Below are 20,566 nucleotides of genomic sequence, written 5' to 3'. Positions count from 1 at the left end.
TCAGAAACATGGACTCATTCCCTCATTTCAAATCACAACTCAAAACACATCTGTTTAAAACTGCATATTCCATTTGAAGCCAATTGCTCTCTCTGTCTTAATCATTCCTATTTTATTTTGTATTTTATTTTATTGTTATTTCTTTGTATATGTACCTCTGTGCGGTGTCCTTGAGTGCCAAGAAAGGCGCCTTCGAAATAAAATGTATTATTATTATTATTATTATAAAAGCATCTGCAAAACCATAAACACACTTCTTCAACTTCCAAAGATTTCCTTTTCTCTGAGCCTCCTGAGGAGGCTGGATGTAATAGCATGATGTAAAAAGGCTGCTTTAATGTCCATGGAGTTACGCTGCCATTTCTTTTGACATATAGCAGCCATGATCATTTTAGAGAAACTGAGGCACCTGTAGGTGAGTCTTTAGGGAGCTCCATATTGTTCATTTCTGCAAAGCCTCTTGTAAATAATCTAACTTTAGGTACTTTGACCGACTTTAATGTGACAGTGATTTCCTCAGGCTCAATGTACCTCAAATTGTACCCGTTTTTGTGTGTTCCAGTGGCTTGGCTGAGGATTTTTCCAGTGTGTGCTTGGATACACATTCACTATGTGTATGCAACTATTGTCCATTTTACAGCCTAAGGCTTGCACAAGCTGTGTCTGAGTGTGTCTGGGAAGTGTCAGATTGTTGGTCCTCCATCTAGCTTTTGAACCCTGGGGTGATGTAAGTGAATGTAGGTAATTGTGCAAATAATTATTTACAATCAGGGCCTAGTCTAGGTCTCAACACATCTGTTGTCTCTCTATATGTTTAACAGGATTTCAGTGAGGGGTTTGATTATGCCTTTCCAAAAGGCCATTACTCCATGTGCTGTTAGCTGCAGCTGTATTGTCTTCAAGGTTTTTTAGCCATGTCCCTCATTTCTTGTTGAATTATCCCCCATTGTCACTGAACAGCCTGTGTGGAGGACCACGAACACTTGAATGAAGTGCTTCACAGTCTCTATTGGTTTCTTTGTGGTGACAATGCTCCTTGCCCTGGGGCATGTGAAGTAGTCAATGGCGTGCAGTAGTCAATGGCGTGCAGTTATCACTGTCTCAGCTACAGCTCATGCAAGTCCACAGCTAGAGTGTCATTGTAGGCCATTGGCAAACCCATCACTGGCTTTTGCTTTGGTTTGCTGTATTTCTTACAGGTTTTTGCAATATCCTTGACAATTGTGATGCATTCATCATCATTATTACTAACTACTAGTTTATGCAGTATGTCTACTGAGGCATGTCCAACTTGTTTGTGTAGTTTTCAAAGAACTTTTTGATTTACAGATTTTCACAGTAAGTGAAAGTACGAAATATTGGATGGACGCTGAATTGGTACACAGCTCCTAAGCCTTGATTACTTTTGTACTATTGATGTGTTAAATGGAAGGTCAATCGGATCCCATTTCCTGGTGGACACAAATTAAACTCATCCACATAACTATACAACGTCCAGAGCTAGTGACGTAGTTTTTGTTTAGTGCTTAAGCCATGACATGCCACAGTCATGTAATACTGTTAAGAGTCATGGTCACTTCACACATTTTGTGAGATCATGTTGCTTCAAACAGCTGCAGGAAGAGGGGAAGACATTCACTCCTCCCTTTCCCCTGGTGCTCATTCTGGCCCTCATGGTGAATATAATGAGGTCTTCTCCTGGATCAGACTACAGGATATTTGTGTCAGTACGATGGTCACTACGTTTAAAGTCTTGTCATGACTCGGCCCACATACATGTCCTGACCAATCAAGTCTGCTTGTCACCGTGTGTGTGATGTCATCCCTACTCACCAGGTTGCTGAAGCAACTCTGCTATTTTCTCTCCAGCTTTTATCACTCTGGCGTCAGGCAGAGTTGTTGTTGCCATAGTAACAGCATTGTTTCCTCCATTTCACAACAACCTTTCTCTTTCACTTTGTCATTGTATACTTACAGATCTCTATGTGCTCCTGTTGATCAAAGTGGGAGCCGTGATGGAACAAAAAAGAAAAATCAAATATGCTAGACGTCGGGAAGTCGTGAGGCAGATGTTCAGTTTGTCTACGTGGTACAGTGCTACGGCCAGCATCTAAGTTATCTCATGTCTTCTGTCCCTTATGTCTTTTAGTTTGCCTGAACCCTTAATTCTGTCTTTCCTTTGCTTGTTTCCTTCTCTCTTTTCACTAGGACCTTTGACCCAAAAGTAAGATTTTTCCATGTTTGTCCTAAGAGATCTGAAAGGTGTTTGACCACCCGATTACCCATGGAAACTTCACTGTTGATATGCATCACAAGATGTAAATGCATATGTAGCACTCTGAAGTTTGGCTTACCTGAAGTCAGGACACTTAATTCTAGCTCTTCTGGGTTTGTACCCTAATAGTTGAAGCACTTATTGGAAGTAGCTTTGGATAAAAGTGTCAGCTAAATGAAATGAAATGTAATGATTGTTGTGAATTTTCATTAACGAAATAGTTGTAAATATCGTCATGAGTGACGTAAAAAAGTTGTCTAGCTCACTATCATGGTAGCGAAGTGAAAAATAGACCAATTTAAAAATACAGCATAAAATACAAGATATGATTTATGATTATCTTATTTAAAATTATTTAACGGTTATTCACTACAAAGAATGTTCACAAAAAAAATATTTGTGTGTTTGGGAGCGGCTGTGGCTCAGAGGTAGAGCGAGTCGTCCTCCAATCAGAAGACTGGCGGTTTGAATCCTGGCTCCTTCAGATACTGAACCCACAAATTGCCCCCAATGCTGCGCCATTGGCGTGTGAATGTGTATGAATGAGTTAGATCCTGATGTGCGGCTACTCTACCATCAGCGGATGAATGTGTGTGTGTGAAAGGGTAAAAGTCACTGAATGTAGTGTGAAGCGTCTTGAGTAGCTAGTTAACTAGAAAAGCACTATATAAATGCAGGTCCATTTACCATTCTTATCTTGTTTATATTTGTTTGCAAACAAAATGTTAAGTCATACAAGTTAGGGCTATTTCAGAGTTGTATATTTTGATGAAGGGTATAATATCATGAATCACATCATTATTTTGGAAGGATAATCATGACATTTTTTTACTGATATAGAGATATACTTTTGCACTTTCTTCTGACAGATGTACTTACTGTAAGTCGCTTTGGACAAAAGCGTCTGCTATATACCCTAAATGTAAAGGTAAATGTAATGAGAATGTCAAGGAACAAGCGTTTCACTGTATGCATGTATCTTTCACGGTATCTGCACATTTGTCAATCAACTTGAACAAGAACAAGTCTTCTTGAGTAAATTGTAGGTCTTTTAGATAAAAGGAAAGAAAAAACAAACAATACATTACCAGTTTTGAAAATCGGTCCAATAAATCAGAATCATGTTTTGTATAAATGTTTTGAGTAAACTCCTTGATATCATCTCAATATGACTGAATTAAACCTTAACTCAAGACTCCACATAGGCTGAACACTGTTGTGAGTATCAAAAGTGTAAAAATTGTTTCCACGTGGATACGAGTACACAAACACCAACATAAACAAAACAAATGCAAGTTATCCTTATCCCAGGTATTTGTGCACACAGTTTCACAAAAAAAACACATTACAGAAATATAAAAGCCACGCATTTCTGAAAAATTGTGAATGCTGAGTGGACCATTGTCATATTAAGCAAGATAAGATAAAACCAAGTAAAACATAAAGAAAGCTGTGTGCTTACTGGATGAGAGGCTTGCGGCACAGCACCAGGGCATCGTAGAGCACGCACACCCCGAAGATGGTGATGCCCGTCTCCTTGACCAGCATGGCGCAGGTGCCCAGCAGCAAACTGACCAGCAGAAAGCACACGGACACCGTGGAGGGTACAGAGTCCTCAGAGACAGACACACCCACACTCCTGAGAGACGGGCAGACAAAGCAGGTAGCACACAGTGAATTATAATGACAGCTGAACAAGTTTGTTTAATTGTCATATCATAAGATAGTGAAAATGAATGAATTGATTAGGAATACACTTCTCCCCAAGGTATCTGAAACCACCATACATCCAATTATTATTAGTGACCAGGCACCAGGCTCCCCCACCTTAAACACTGAATCCACCACTAAACCCTTGCTCCGCTGGCAATTCAATACTTCAATGCTTGCATTTAGGCCGGGGTGTCGGTCTTTAAGATGCTTTGCCAAGTTTATTCTGCTATTGGACTTCGTCCCTACCACATTAAAATAGTTAGCATATGTGCTTGTTTACATCCCTAGCCTTTCCCTGGTGGTTAGCCTCGTATGCAAAATACTTCCAAATGGCACTTTTGCTTTGTTCATTTTCTACTAAAACTGGTGTCGAAGGCCCTCCAGCAGCAGGACTAGCTGTGTTCAGTCAGCTCAGTGTTGTGAACGTGAACTAGAATTATGTGTTCAGCTGCTAGTGTTGGACGGAGCTGTGTGGCTGCCTGTTTGCAGCACTGCTGGGGGAAGCTTTGCGTCGGTTGGAGGCAAAGACTTCCTTGTTGACGTCAAAATCCATACTTTTGCAAGTTAGTATCCAATAGAGTAAGGTCTATCAGCAGTCAGGGTACTGTTGGCTATTACATGGAGGTCTGTGCGGCCCTCCAAGGACGTACCTCCCCAGACCATCACTGACCCCCCACCAGACCAGTCCTGCTGGATGATGTTCCAGCAGCAGAACATTCACCACAGCATCTCCAGACTTTTTCAGCCTGTCACATGTGTTCAGTTCAGCGCTGATGACAGAGCTGACAATTCTGGTGTTATCTGGCGAATGCTGATGGAGCTGAACGGTGCTGGTCTGTGAGACCAGGTCCCACTAGAGGACCCTCATGCAGTCTGCTGACAGTTTAGTCAGAAACAGTTTGGTCAGAAACATGAACACCAGTAGTCTGCTGGAGGTCAAACATGTAAGATATATATTTACAATCAAAATACAAACAATACAAACAGATGATCAGATGGGTTGAAAACAAGCCAAAAGATGATTCAGATTATCTAAACCACTTTCAGTGGACATTAAACAGACTACTAAAGGATTTTTTAGGGAGTTTTTCCTTTTCCGATGCAAGGCTCCTGGGACAGAGGATGTCATACATTTGTTATTTTTACAGGAATACTGGGTATACAACTTCCAGACACCGTGATACATGTAAAACATGTAAACATTTAAATAAGAACAATTAGTTCTGACAAATGTTGCTGTTGCAGCATGTAACCTAACCTTGTCTTTATTGCGTGTGGCCGTTGTCATCTAAGTCATCTTACCTAATGTAGGAGAGGAACGTCATCAAGAACAGCAGACAGGCCAAGACGTCAGCCCTGCCCACAATCCCAGACACCTACAACACACATACACACAGATTTAGTCCACTGTTTGAGTTGAAGATTGTCTTTCAAGTTTAGAATGCATAACAATAAAAACTGGCAAAGATCATAAATGACTGTAATCAAGCATGTTTCCCCAACAGTTCCTATAACATCTGCCCCGGACAGAGAGAAACCCCCATAGAAATAGAATAGGAGTAGAATAGACGTTGAAGTGTTTCCTCAGATAGTGATCTGTTTATTTTATATTATACCATTATGTGCAAAATCCAACTCCGACCTCCTCTTCCCTCCTCTCTAACACACACCTCGAGTGATGGCTCTGTAATCATATCAGTCTCTATCATTTCAAAAGTCTACTTGTTTCTTTATCACAACAAATGCACAACGTGTTTTTAAGCTAACAAAATATTCTGCTTCAGTCTATATTTGTTGCTCTTTAGCCTTTGAAAACATTTCCACAGCGGTCAAGTAATCTCGAAGGTCTGTATGAACATTGTGGTCCAGCATCAGTCTAACAACAGCAGCATAAATGACATGCAACCACAAGAACACAAACCCGATGTGTCCTTCAATGATGACAGCATTCTCACACCTGGAAGGCAGAACTTGCACTGTACTGTGATGTTGTTCCCTTTCCTGCTTAACATACTAAATCATGGCCAGATTTCAGCATCTTTATTTATTTGCATATTTGGTATTGATGAAATCCAAATGTAACAGAAGGTGATAAGATTACATTACTTTAATAATCTGAAACTGGGTGTTAAAAAATACACTTTAATGAATGCTTAAAGGGACAGTGTGTAACATTTTAAATAATGTATTAGCTCAAATCAATATATTTATTCATAAATAGGTAAAAATACAATTTAACCACTAGATGGGAGTAATTCAACGCGTAGCACAGCAAGATATATTCTATAAGATCGTCATATGTTTCTCTAACTATTTAATGAATGAAAGATGAAAGATTTCAGTGTGTTGCATATCAAGGCTGCAGTTCATCTGAATGAAATTGTTACCAATAATAATTGATATCTGGATCACTACCCATGCACCAGTGAAACTTTTGGTGCGCCATTAGGTGACATGAATTTTTAAATTATCGACACATACTTTCTCAGACTACTATCTGTGCTGCACTCAACCTGCAACTTGCATCATGCCCCTGGACCTGCTGGTCCAACTTGTATACCCTTCGCCGTCCATCTCGAATTTAACTCATGTGCACAGTGTCCAATGGGCACAGCGTGTCAACTGGTGCCCCAGGAAAAAGCAAAAATGTTCCTGCAACATTTTAATATTTTTTTCTGTTTTGTGTTCCAGATGTCAAGGTGAAACGCTGAGCGTTCAGTATCAACTACTCCAACAGTTTATGTGTGATGTACTCACAGCCTCGGTGTGGACGGGGTGCACAGCGAAGAGGAGTGCTGTGAAAAAGGCCAGGCGTGACTCCTCAAACACAAATCGTTTACACGTGTGCATGAGCAGGCAGGTCACAGTGCAGTGCAAACACACATTGATGATGTGGAAATAGAGAGGTGTCATGCCGCACAGCAGGATGTTCAACCTGACAGACAGAGAGAGAGAGAGAGAGAGAGAGAGAGAGAGAGAGAGAGAGAGAGACACACACACATTTTCAGCACTGGGGGATGATGGACTTTGACTTATACCTGACTGTGTGAAATAATTGCATTTGTAAAACATTAGATATGATTAAACTAAAGACTCATACATAATAATAATAATAATAATAATAATAATAATAATAATAATAATAATAATAATAATAACAATACTTTTGATTTATATTTATATTTGTACTTTTCTTAACACTCAATGACACCTTGCAGTTAAACAAGCAATTAAAACAGGAAAACATTTAAACAAGCAATTAAAACAGGAAAACATTTAAACAAGCAATTAAAACAGGAAAACAGTTAAACAAGCAAAATAAAAACAACAGATCAAATTAAATTAAAAATATATAAAATATATATATATCTGTTAGTTTCATAAAGGAACAGGGGCCCGTTTCAGAAAGCAGGTTCAACAAACTCTGAACCTAACCCTGAACTCTGAGTTGACCAACTCTGAGATGGGCAACTCTGAGTTTTCGGTTCCAGACAGCAGTTCTGAATTAGTTCAATCAACTCTGAGTATGTAAACTCTGAGTATGTAAACTCTGAGTTACGCACGTGCCTGCCGACTCTATAAAGCCATCATCAATGGAGCTCCGATACTACGATTCACCATGGCAACCGGGAGAGTTATTAGATGTTACTGAGTGTTTACGTAGAAAACAAGCTCATCCTGAGAAAGCGGACCAACGTAACTGCAGCAAAGTAGAGATAGTTGGCGTGGCGGACAATTACTGCCTGATCTAATGTGTATAACTGAATGAAACAGTCGATTGATCTAAAGGTGATAAGTCTTTATGTTCAGCTATGTAGAGCGACTCTGTAGTGTAAAGGTTTGCAATGATGACTACAGTGCAGGCAACAGGGGTTGAACTCCCATAGTCCACAAAGTAGCGCAAAATATATATGTATACACATGACCCCCGTCAGACTGGCGTACTCGCTCCAGAGCGCATAATCAGCACCTTGAAAATACGCTGGATGTGTTTGGACAGAGCAGGTGACGCTCTGCTTTACAAACCGGAGAAGGTCTCTGTATACAACTACTACGCTGATATGGTTTTATTCTTGCAAAAACATAACTGCTTAAAAGTAAAAAAAAAAAAAGTTATTGCCCCTTACGGATTTATTTGTTTGATGCATATTTCTCACACTAAAATGTTTCAGATCAGCAAACAAATTCTAATATTAGACATAGACGATAGTGAACACAAAATAGAGTTTTTATACTATTATTCCATTTATTGACGGTAAAGAATTATTCCAAACATCTTATCAGCCTTTCTTATGTGAAAAATAAATTTCCCCCCTTAACCTTGTGACACGTCACATTAAATGAATACCATAGGGAAAAGCATAGTGGGAAATAGTCATGAAAGTTGTGAAACATACATGCAATGCGTACGTGAATTATGTTTACAAAAGTATGTATATATTTCCCGTTATGTATGTTAATTTTCCTCTGTGAAAAGTATGGTATGATGGTGGTTATTTTATTCCTGTTTTCCCATGCATCTATGAAGGCGCACCAAAACCTTTTATTATGGAGGGGTGCGCCGGTAGCGGAAAAAAACGGAATCAAAGGAGTAGCAAGAGTGTGAGAGGGGTATGAGTGAGTGGCGCCAGCGTTTTAAATCTGCAGCTACTGATAAATTAAAAAACATTCCTTCAAAGACGACAAAACGCGTCTTGGGAATGATGGACTGAAATCCGACGTTACGGAATAATTCGGTGCGATACCAGGAAGTGGGCGCATCGTACTGTGATTCAAGGATTGCATCTTCGGCTCGGGTAGGATCAAACTTTTTTTTTTTTTTTTTTTGTGTTGGGTATACCCGGCCTTGTGCATGCAATCTTTTTTGCCTATATTGTGGATTATATTTTTTCGTTGTTTTCTTGGACGTTGGATTATTCCAAGGCAGCGGCCTTCTTGAGAGTTCCTGGATTTGTGACTGTGTTTGGATGCCTTAACTTGGACTGCTTTTAGTTAGCTTTGTGGACTGCACAAGTGCTGGGGAAATGGGGATCATGTGTGTGAAATATCTTTGTTTTGGTGAGTTTATAATGCATGCGCCGAGCGCGCGTAACGAACGTGATGTGGCGATGTTTCTTTATTATAGCCACGCTTAACGAGGTGGAGCCTTGGAGTTGATCTCCTGAGTTTCATTATTAGAAAGGCAGACTTCATCTACTACAGAAGAACTAATATTATTTCTTCAGTATTGAAACAGTATTTTATTTGTTTACTTACAATTTTGAGGATACCACCTGTTCAATAGAATATAGCTTTCATATTAACGACTCAACTAAATATAGAAGGTTGAATTGTTATAACCTAAAAGCTGGTTGCCCCACCTTCGGCAGACACAACTGCAACCAAATAAGAGTGGGATAACTGGGAATGAGTCTTTTACATCGCTGTGGATGAGTTTTGGCCCGTTCCTCTTTGTAAATCTGCTTTAATTCAGCCACATTGGACAGTACTGCCCGTTTAAGTTCACGCCACAGTATCTCAGTGGGATTTAAGCCAGGACTTTGACTAGGCCACTCCAAAACATTCATTTGTTTTTTTTAACCATTCAGAGGTTGAGCTTCATGTCACAAACTGATGGGTGGAAATATTCCCTCAGAGTTTTCTGGTATGAAGAGCATGAATTCATGGTTGCATCAATAATCACAAGTTGTCCAGGACCTGAAGCAGCAAAGCAGCCCCAGACACTCACACTAAAACCACCATGTTTGGTCCAGGTCCTGAAGCAGCAAAGCAGCCCCAGACACTCACACTAAAACCACCATGTTTGGTCCAGGTCCTGAAGCAGTAAAGCAGCCCCAGACACTCAAACAAGAGAAAATGGTGGCATGGCAAGGGGTTCTAGAATGGAACAAAAACAATAGTGGGAGCTGAACACTGGGGTACAGCTTCACATCTGAACCCCTTATCTCTGATTGTAATTAGTTCTAATGGGGGCCTCCACTAGCCCTCGTTTATTCATAATTCAATTAGGACAGCTGATAAAACCTGCATTTACCCCTACCATTACCTCACCCTGCACTTAGCTGGTGCTGAGATGAGTGTGGAGCAAGGGCAAGATGAATTTCCCAGAGGGCCCTTTGAGACCCATCCGTGATGTGAATGTTTCACAGGAAATGAAAGTTCTCATTTGGGGAATGTGCTTATCCAGAGAGACTTACAATGAGGAAGCAGGTCAGGGTTTAGTGTCTTCTTCAAAGACATTTTGTCAGGAAGTGGGGCTGCTGATGTACACACACTTCTGTCTGCCTGGGGAAACAGATCTACAGACAAGCCTGTATAGCCACTTGTTACAGCAGTACTGTTTGGGTGTTTGTGTGTTTCCTTCTCTCCTCTCATTCTCCAGGTTCCAACCTCCCCTCCTTACCTCTGTGTGCAATGTGCATCACACCTGAATTCACACCCGAGTTTGTATTTTCGAAGGTTGGGCATTATATTTGACTACTGTGTGTGTAGCAACCAGCATCTGCATCATTACGGTCACCACTGGTAGATGTGGTAAACCGTATCGATGCGCAGTTATTGTTGTAATTTAGAGCCTAGCTTAGATAAGCCCATTGAGTATGGCGGCATTGCCAGATTTGCTTGCAATTGTTTAACACTGTGTCATTTCTGTTTGACCTGCTTTTGACCAGAGGACTTGGAGTATGGATTTGATCCTGTTTTATATTTTGGTGACAATTTAGCTTTACATGGCCTTTTTGGTTTTGTTGAATCATTTTGTGCAAATAATTGTCATTTTGTGCAAATAACAGTAATAGTCTCGGCCTCAATGCTATTCAGGCATGGTGTCATATGCAATTCCCCGTTAATATTTGGAGATTTAATGGTAGGGATGATGGCCATTGGAACTTGTTGCTGCTCTTAATTCAAATTGTAAATATTGTGTTTTCACCTATTCCAACCCATGGTATGACCTGCTATTTGAAATATCTGATTTCCGATCACCGGCTTTTTAAATCTCTCTTTCCAGAGCGAAATTTGATTACCCAAGGTGTATCAGAAAAATTGGTCCACTCATACACAGTATGTGGTGCATGAGGTTTGAAGGAAAACATAACTTTTTTTAAAAAGTCTGTCAAAAATTAAAAAAAACAACAAAAACACTGGTAAAGAAACATCAAAATCCGTTGGCTTTTCATTTTGAGAATTCTTATTTTAAACGATTACAGTTTGGTCCCATTAATGAAGTCCCGGTCAGTAGTTTAGAGTGCCGTGAGGCACTGAGAGCACTTTTTGACAAGTCATGTAATGTTTGCAGTGCACAACTTCCTGGGTCAAAAGCTATGGTACTGAATATCAGCTTGGGATGTATGAATGTTCAGGTATTGTAAATGAGATACCTTTGTTCAAGAGGATTGACTGTATAATTGTTAGAGATGACAATGCTTATCTTTTAGCATGTGAAGGCTTTACAATGTATTTTGATGATCACTTGAATTCAGTATTGAGGCGAAAACAAGTGATTTGTGTAGATGACCTGGTGCACTACAGACCTCATGATAGGCAATTTTCCTATGATACTGATTATAATTGTCCCATACTGCAATTTTGTCTTAATGTACCTTGCAATGAAATTTAATATAAAAAAATATATTTTTGCAAGTTATTGTCTTGTTTGTTTTGAAATAGTAGGTACGGAGGTGTATGTTATCAGGGGTACAGTAGCTGGAGGGGCATTGGTTAGTCACAGCATTCCCTCAGAGGTATAACACTCATTAGTGTTACTACATTGGACTCAATTGTAGCATTGTAGTGTTGATTTTCTAACATTTAATGGTTCAAATAACGGGGGAGCAAAGAGGGGCTCGGCTCCCCTGAAAAGGACACAAGCTCCCTTTGAACCCTCCCATGGATATTGAAGACAACTTTTTTGTTATTTTATTTTCCCTACTTTAAGGTTCCCAAAATAAAAATGCATGGTGTAAATATATCAATGTTGTGTGTTTATTCACTCATGACATTCCATTTTCCAAACATCTGTCTACACTCTATTTTTTAATGTTATACTTTTGTTTAGGTGCTACAAATGTTTGTACATTGAGGCTGTTCCTTGGAAATTTGACCCGTGCTTCATTAAATGGATTTTAGATCCACCAGTTGAAACAGTTGTTGGGGGGGGGGGGGATGAACATGGAGCACCAGCATGAGAACTTCCTGTACTTTCCTCTGATCATTTCCTATAAATCAGGGACTGGGACATGACCCGTATGACTAAGATACTTCAAGTTATAATTGATTAATTCTGAAACAGATGAACAGCATTTGGGAAATGAAGCTTTCACATCATCTGAATTAGTTTATCTCTGGCTCTAAGAGCATCAGTCATCACTTTCTTAACCTTTTGCTGTGTCATGTCTTATTTTTCACTCTACATCTCCTGCTCCTGTCTCTTTCGATCACCTGCTGTGCCTTCCTCCTCCTCTTCCTCCTCATTTATCAGATTGCAATCTCTCCTTCCCCGTTTCTTTATTTCTCTCCCTATCTCTTTTATTTTTTCCTCAGTTGGTGGTGCACATCAGGTCTCAGCTCCAGGAAGTGCCTTGAGGATGTGTTGTGTGTATTTACACACATTGTGTGCATCCTTCACCTTGATAGCATCCCAAAAGCCCTGCAGTGTTCACTGGCACAGAAAGGCCAATCCTGGGCTGGCTGCATATTCGCCATGGGTTCAGCACAGGAGTGCACCGCTGTTTTGCATTTTATGTATGTTTAACATAAGAGGTTTCCATACTGTGAAGCACACCTTCTCAGGGGGGGGAGAGGGAGAGTTTAGGGGCAGAGCACAGAGACATGAGGATGCCATTTACTCCGCCTTCTGCAGCCATTTTGTCGAACCTCAGAACCTCCGGTGATTAGGTTGTGCACTGAGGCCACGTTTACACGAAGGGAAAACGCAGATATTTCCACGCGGTTTGGCCTCTCATTTACACGAAAACACAGTTTTTATCACAGAAAACGTATTATTTCAAAAAAAAACTCCGGCCAAAGTGGAGATTTTGCATAACGCCGGTTATCTGTGTCGTGTCAACTCCTTTATAAAACAATAATTAACTGTTGTATTTGTATCACCACAACAAAAATTATGGTAATAATAATAATAATAATAGTAATAATATTAATACTAATAATACTACTACTAATAATAATTATTATTATTATTATTGTTATTATTCTGATTATTATTATTTTTAAAAGGCTACTAATAGTTGATGATGTACTAAGTCCATTTAAAAAAAACATTTTCCCTGTAGAGAATGCAATGAAAGATTCAAGAGTTGAGCGTGCTGTAGGTCTCTGCAAAAAGATTGTGGGCTCCTTCAGTCACAGCTGGAAATGGAGGAGAGACCTTGCTGAGGCCCAGAAGGAACTCAAACTACCTGAACAGAAACTGAAAACTGAGTGCCCAACAAGATGGGGGTCAAGGCAACCATTGGTGCAGAGGGTACTTCAACAGCTTCCAGCCATTTCACATGTACTGTCCCCTGATCGGAAGATAAGACACATGATTCCCATTCCTTGGTGTGTCCTTGAAGCAATCAACAATGCCCTCAGCCCACTGGCCGACTTCACTGATGCCCTCTCCGGAGAACAATACGTGAGCATATCCTCTGTGAAGCCGGTTCTCCACCTTTTTGAAACCTCTGGTTTGGCTGTGCAAGAAGATGACACAGTTTTCACAAAATCACTCAAGACAAAAATCCTGGGATACCTGCAGGAGAAGTACAGAGACCCGAAAACTCAGGATCTACTCGACATAGCCACCACTCTCGATCCGAGATTCAAAATGAATTACATCAGTGAGGAGAATAAAGGCACAGTTAAAGTGAGACTGACAGAGGAGATGACTGGCATATCTCCAGCTATGGTAAGTCATCATGTACAACTGCAATTGTCTACTGTAACTGTTGTGATATTACATGGGTTAATATTAATGTTTTTAATTCTTTTTACAGCAGAGCTCCCCTTTGCCTGCCTCCCCTGCACCCCCCATGAAGAAGGGCCGAACGACTCTTGGAAGTTTCTTTAAAGCAGCCAAAGCCAGTGAGGAGTCTGACTCTGCCAACCTAAAACAAGCAGTGTCCTCAGAGCTCGCATCATATCTTCTGACAAGCAACATCGATAGTGAAGATGACCCCTTAACCTGGTGGGGGCAAAATAAGAGTCAATATCCACGACTGTCTGTGCTAGCGAGGAAGTACCTGTGTATTCCCGCTACAAGCTACTCACCTTCTGAACGGCTGTTCAGTACAGGAGGGAACATTGTGACATGTCACCGTTCGTCACTGAAGCCTCAACATGTTGACAGACTTGTGTTTCTGGCCAAGAATCTTTAAGCAAATTCTGATGTGCTATGTTCAGGGCCATACGCTCTACAAAGGAAATCGGACTGTTTGATGAGCAAATGATAAGGGGAAGTTGTTATCAGCCGCATGTCTCAATTTTTTTTTTACTTTTGTAAAAATAAGTTCTCTTCCAATGATAGAACTACTACTATGCCTCTGCCAAAGCAATGTTTTTTTGTTTTGTTAAAGTTCGTCAGTGCAATAAACATTTTGTGGAAAAAAATCGGGCAAGAGACTCGTGATCTCAATTCTAAGCAAAAAAATTGTGATTCACATTTTTTCCAGAATCCCTACAAAGCACAGACCGGTTGTGTTGTTGCAGAGGAAACCAGTGATGTTCTGTCAGAGATTGGCATATCTGATAAAATTGTAGCAATCACTGTAGATAAAGCTACCAACATGGATGTGGCTATTAAAGATTGTATCAGCGATTCTGGTTGCCCTCACTTCCGTTGCGAGATCCAAAACAAACAGAGCCAGCTAGCCCTTCTCTCCCGTGTTTTGAAAATGATCATGGACGCGCATTTTCATGAACGTGCCACCCACCCCTTGTCTGTGATTGGTTGGAACACAGTTTATTTTGCTTTTGAGGTGTTGGTAGTACCATTCGTTTTTGTGTGCGATCTCGGAGCCTAGGCTGCCTAGAGAGATGTGTTTTTTTGATGGCCTGCTTATGGGGCGGGCAGCTAGCGGATCGTGAGGTAAAAACAGATGAATGTGATCATTTATCTTTCGGCCCAGAATCGCTGATACAACCTTTAAGCGCCTGCCATTTTTATGAAACTGTGCTGTTTTGCTCACACACTTAATCTAGCAGCACAAAGTCTATACTCCCTAAATTCAGTGAGTCAGTGGGTGGCCAAGGTCTGAACCATTGTTGTGTGGATGATAGGGTTGGGCACCGAGATCCGGTTCCAAATAGGAACCGGTTCCTAACATCCGGTTCCGGAACCGTTACGAAGATGTTTGAATTTCTATTATTTTTTTCGGTTCCTAAATGCCCGCACTAGTTTGTTAAATGAGGTTTGTTGCCAGTCCGCCGAATGGAGAAGAAGAAGCCGCTGAACACCAACGAAGAAGCGTCCACCGAAGTATTTGCATAACCGAGCGAGTCGAGCATGGATAGCGTGCGTCGGCGGTCCAAAGTGTGGCTTCACTTTTCTAAAAACAACAAAATCTCGGTAAAATGCAACACAGATTATTTTGTGCATAGGAGGGTGCACGACGGACATGAAAAAGCACCTCCTCCGAGTTCATGGAGTAGAAATAAATGTGTGCCCCGTCTTTGACGCGCTGCATCGACCGTCCTCTTCCTCTTCCTCTGGCTCTGGCTCCGGGTCCGGCTCCGATCCCCAGCGTGGCACCGCAGTGACTGCACTGCAGTCCGAATCCGGAAAGTTAAACAATAAATAATATGTCTTGCGCCAACATTGAGGCAGCTAACAAATTAGCCCACATATTTTTTCATAGACAATTTACGACCTGAGATTGCCAACGTTAGACAGGCTGGTGACTCCACGACTCTGCGATGTGCTGAGCCTACTCCGTTCACCTTAGCGGCAAAGGGGAAGATGTCGGTGCAACAAAAGGACGGTTTCACAAGTTGTTTCTTATTGTTTATTTGCTATTTTGCACCAGGTTAGCCCATCAGTGAGAGCACTGTAAAGTACCTGTTAAAGTACCTGCAGCATCACTCATGTGTAAATGTGTTTTCATGAGGTTTTCAAAAATAAAGCTCTCTTGAGGAAAGTGTACCCCTGTGAAAATGTATTCATAATTCATAATATTTATATTCAAGTTCATAGATTTGATATTTATATTGTAGTTTAAAACAGCCTTGTGAGAAATTCACAGTAAAGTTCATAAAAAGTAAAAAGGAGAAGGTCAGACTATTTCATTCAGAAAGACTGTTGGTTAGCTAGCTCATTTAAAAGATCCGAAACTCTTAAAAGAATCGGAATCGAGAATCGTTTGGAACCGGAATCGAAACAAGGAATCGGAATCAGAATCATTCAAATTCAAATGATACCCAACCGTAGGCAGCAGTGATGCACATGCAGGTGTTCAGGGGGGGAAAAAAAAGAAGTAGCCAAACATGCTTTCTATGTTCACTGTAGTGCACACTGCTTGAACTTAGTTATAGTAGACGCTGTAAAAAGTGTGGCAGATGCAATAAACTTCTTCTCATTATTGAAACGACTGTATTCATGTATGGATCTTATACAAATGGCTGGAAGTGCAGCGGGAGATGTTTGATGGTGCACCAAGGGAACTCCAACAGCTCAGTGACATCACATTGGGCCTGTAGGCACATAGCATGTCGCAATGTTATGGACAGGTTGACTGCAATAGTACTGTGCTTGAAGAGATCGCATCTGAGAACCATCCACAAAGAGCTGTTGAAGCAATGGGACATTGGCTCAAATTGATCTGAATTTTGCTGGAACTCAGCAAAAGGTTCAGAATAACCGGTTCAGAAAGGTCCTGATTTGTATCAGACATGCTCCAGTCCAAAACAGTGCACTATGCTAAGGCTGTTGAATTTATTGAAGCGCTTAAAGAGACAGTACCATAGTCAAGCCTGTTACGAGAAAATTTGGAGTGACACACTTGATTTATGTCAACAAAGTAACATGGATACAACTCAGCGAAAACCAAAGAGGCCAAGACAGACAACCATGGTGCTTCAGGATACTGTCATCCACTCCACCTTGGGACAGCATGTAGTAGTGTTGTTTTTGGCGGCCTGTTTTACTTTTAGTTTTAGTCTAGTCTTTGTCTCAAGCTATCATTTTAGTTTTTATCAGTTTTAGTCATGTTCATCCTATTTTTAGTCTAGTCAAGTTTCAGTCGACTAAAATTCTGAGCATTTTAGTCTTATTTTAGTCAGAATTGTCCACGACACTTTAGTCTAGTTTTAGTTGACGAAAACTGATGATATTCTAGTCTAGTTTTAGTCAAAGATTGTATTTAGCCAAACCCCTTTCACAATTCAAACAAGGTTATCTTATTATTATATTATATTGTTACCTTATAGACTCAAGAATACATCCATTCCAGACACAGAAGACGCTATTAGATATTACTAATATTTATTGGCATTATTTTATATTTTTATACTTATTTGACTCTCTTTCTTCTCTTTCTCTTATAACTGCAGCTGTATAACTTCCCGAGGGATTACTAAAGTATTCTGATTCTGAAGTATAAATAAATGTGAATGAGGTCGCAAACTACAAATAGCCTACAGATCGCGTCGAACAGGATGCAACTTTTTCTATGACTTCCTGTCAAATCTTCGAAGGCCGATGGAAACTGTCCGACTGGAGCGCAGCGTTTAGGCTCCGCCTCCTGCTGCTCCTCTGATCTCGTCTGCTTTCCAGGCGAGGCGCAGTTCATCTCGAATGAGCCGACTAATATGGAGACGAAACAAAATTACAACATTTCGTCTGGCCTCGTTTTGGTCAACGAAAATGAAGACACATTTTAGCATAGTTTTTATTTTGTAAACCACATTTAGTCTTGTTTTTATTCGTCTACAATATTGCATTATATATTGAATTATCGTTATCGTCACATGACCAGCATTTTCGTTGCGTCTCGTCTCGTTTTCCTCAAGGTTCGTTGACGACGATATTTCGTCATCATTTTCGTTAACGAAAGCAACACAAGCATGTAGTTCCAGATAGCAAACACACTTTGTGTGTCTCTGTGTACTATCTAGTTCTGGATAACATGATTGGAGAAATAGGAAGAAGATTTTCTAACACAAATTGTAACATTATGCAGGGTGTCCAGGCTAGGGCTGAACGATATGGACAAAATTTCATATCTCGATATTCATGCCAGATATCTCGATATCGATACGATATGACTACGGGTTCGGTGAAAACCAAATATTTTTCAGAAAAATAAAAACATCATAATACAAAAGAATGTGGAAACTGCAGTTTTATTGATGATACCTCACTGCCAGTCATCAACATTAACATAAAGTCACCAATCAATAAATAAAAAATCAAACATTTTAGACTGTCTACACGGGTACCATGACTTTTGCAATGTGGTATGTTATAGCGTCTGTAATGTCTTTATGTCTGGTGGACGCCGACTCATACGGTGTAACGCTACTGAACGCATTGCAATACACGCCGAACACGACCTGCACAACACCTCGCTCTGGTTGACATCATCGTTATTGAATCCAAAATACCTCCAAATAATGGAGGATGATTTATGTTTTGGCACCAAATCAGATTCGGCACCGCCACCGGCCGCATTATCTTCCGCACTCGTCTCACTTTTCTTTCTCTTTCTTTCTTTTGGATTTCCCCGCTGCGTATGTTGTATCTGCGTCTCAGGCTGCGTTTCAATAACAGTTTGAGTCGCCCTCGCTCACTTGCCCTCAGCCCTTGCTATGACGTCACACGGAGGCCACTTGGAGGGCGGAGGGAAAGAGGGCGGAGGGGGAGTGAAAGAGGTAAATGGAACACACCTGCCCTCGTTCACTAACAGCCCAGACAATCGTGGATCAACCACACGTTGTTGGAGTAGCGCTATACTGCCTATTCCAAATTACACAAAATATGCGGAGACTCAATTCATTGAGACGAAGACGTATTCTGCGCTTGATGGCAATACGTCGGCTTATATACTTACACTTGTAAACGGTGGGCTCTGCCATAACTCTGCAACAGACAGTCTTATTGCACAATTTAAGAAAATGAATTAAATTGAATTCATTTTCTACTTTCTTCTTTCTTCTTCTTCCTTGGTGGTGAATAGACAGCAGACACTGGTGTTTGAGGTTCATTATCGCCACCGCATGGACATATTTTTCGTGCACCACTGCAATGCATTGTGGGTGATATACAGCTCTGAAGTGGCCATCGTTGTTCACTCGATCACTCAGCCCTCAAGGGTCGATCTCACGGAGTTCACTTCAGCTGTTCAGGGAAATGGAACAGCCCTTAAGATGGCGGCGGGGATTCCCCCGAGGGCAAGTGCTTAGGGCAAGTGAGCGAGGGCGACTCAAACCGTTATTGAAACGCAGCCTCAGTCTCCGTCTCCCTCACTCCCGCGGCGGGAGTCCCGCCCTCGTATGTTCGTCATTGGTTGGCTTCAGCTGTCGATCCACAGCAAGCATGAAGTAAGGTTTGTGGTTGGCTGGCCATAGCGGTGCATTCAAGGGCAATCGTAAAAATGAAGTTTATTGTGACCGCCAGAGCTTTACATGCAGGGCGAGCACGGGGGAAATCTATATCGTTTATATCGTTGCTTTTTCGATATTAATATCTTGAATGTTCATATCTCGACTACGATACGATAACGATATATCGTTCAGCCCTAGTCCAGGCACTAAATCAGTCAAGTCCAACTTTTTTGAGAGAGGAGGCTGTTCCGTTATTGGCTGAAGCTTATGATTCAAATATTGAGGATCTCAAACACGAGTTACATCAGATGAGGAGAGTACTAGACAGAAAAAAGGGGGAAAAGGAGAGTCCTACCACTCTAATGGAGTTCACTCAGTTTTTGAATCCATACCAGGATGTGAGTTGTTCAAGTTGTGTAAAATAGCGGTTGTTTCCTGTGAACAAAGTTTTTCATCTCTCAAGCTCATAAACACTTATTTGCGGTCTACTATGACAGAAAATAGACTATCGAGTTTGGCTGTACTCGGCATTGAATCAAAACGCACAAAAGCATTAGATCTAGATACATTTGTGAAGCGGTTTGCTGGGTAACATGGAAATCACTGCATTCAGCTGTTATAGGAATGACAACTTCATGTTATGCTCACTGGTGAGCCTTTACAAAGCTGTTAAAATGATGACCTCAACAGAATCTGCACTTTTAATTTCTGTATATATATATATACAGTATATCTTTGTTTTGGCAACTGAGAAAATTTAATATCACCTTTAATAAAACCTAAAGTGTGAGAAAGAAAAGGTTAAAATGTGACACTGGTCAAAAATTGTTCAAGCTACTGAGGGATAAATGGGGAGAATGTGTGTTCTGAGTGAACAATAAAAGTTTGAGTGCCGTGACCCATGTATTTCCACAGTGTATTTATGCTCACCATAGTAGCTCAGTCCATAGATCTTCATGGGTAAGTTTTTCTTTGGATACTTTCTTCTTGTACAAATGCTGCCTGCTCCAGTTGGACAACTATGATGGCGGACTAGGTGAACAC

General features: G+C 40.7%; 1 protein-coding gene across 2 annotated transcripts in view; it reads right to left on the bottom strand.

Moving 5' to 3' along the window:
• Positions 1-20,566, bottom strand: part of tmtc1 (transmembrane O-mannosyltransferase targeting cadherins 1) — an 85,309-nt gene that overhangs the window by 57,152 nt on the left and 7,591 nt on the right. For both annotated transcript variants that reach the window (XR_014599120.1, XM_084038497.1), the window contains exons 2-4: positions 6,746-6,923; positions 5,291-5,364; positions 3,738-3,914 (exon numbers count right to left, since the gene is read on the bottom strand). Coding sequence is in view for 1 of the 2 variants with exons in the window: in XM_084038497.1 (XP_083894623.1) it covers positions 3,738-3,914; positions 5,291-5,364; positions 6,746-6,923 (429 nt within the window). In the remaining variant the exon portion in view is untranslated. The remainder of the gene's footprint in view (positions 1-3,737; positions 3,915-5,290; positions 5,365-6,745; positions 6,924-20,566) is intronic.

This window comes from Eutrigla gurnardus (genome assembly GCF_963514095.1).
Source record: "Eutrigla gurnardus genome assembly, chromosome: 21".
In the NCBI taxonomy this organism is placed as follows: Eukaryota; Metazoa; Chordata; class Actinopteri; order Perciformes; family Triglidae; genus Eutrigla; species Eutrigla gurnardus.
This window is presented reverse-complemented; position numbering and strand designations above follow the sequence as displayed.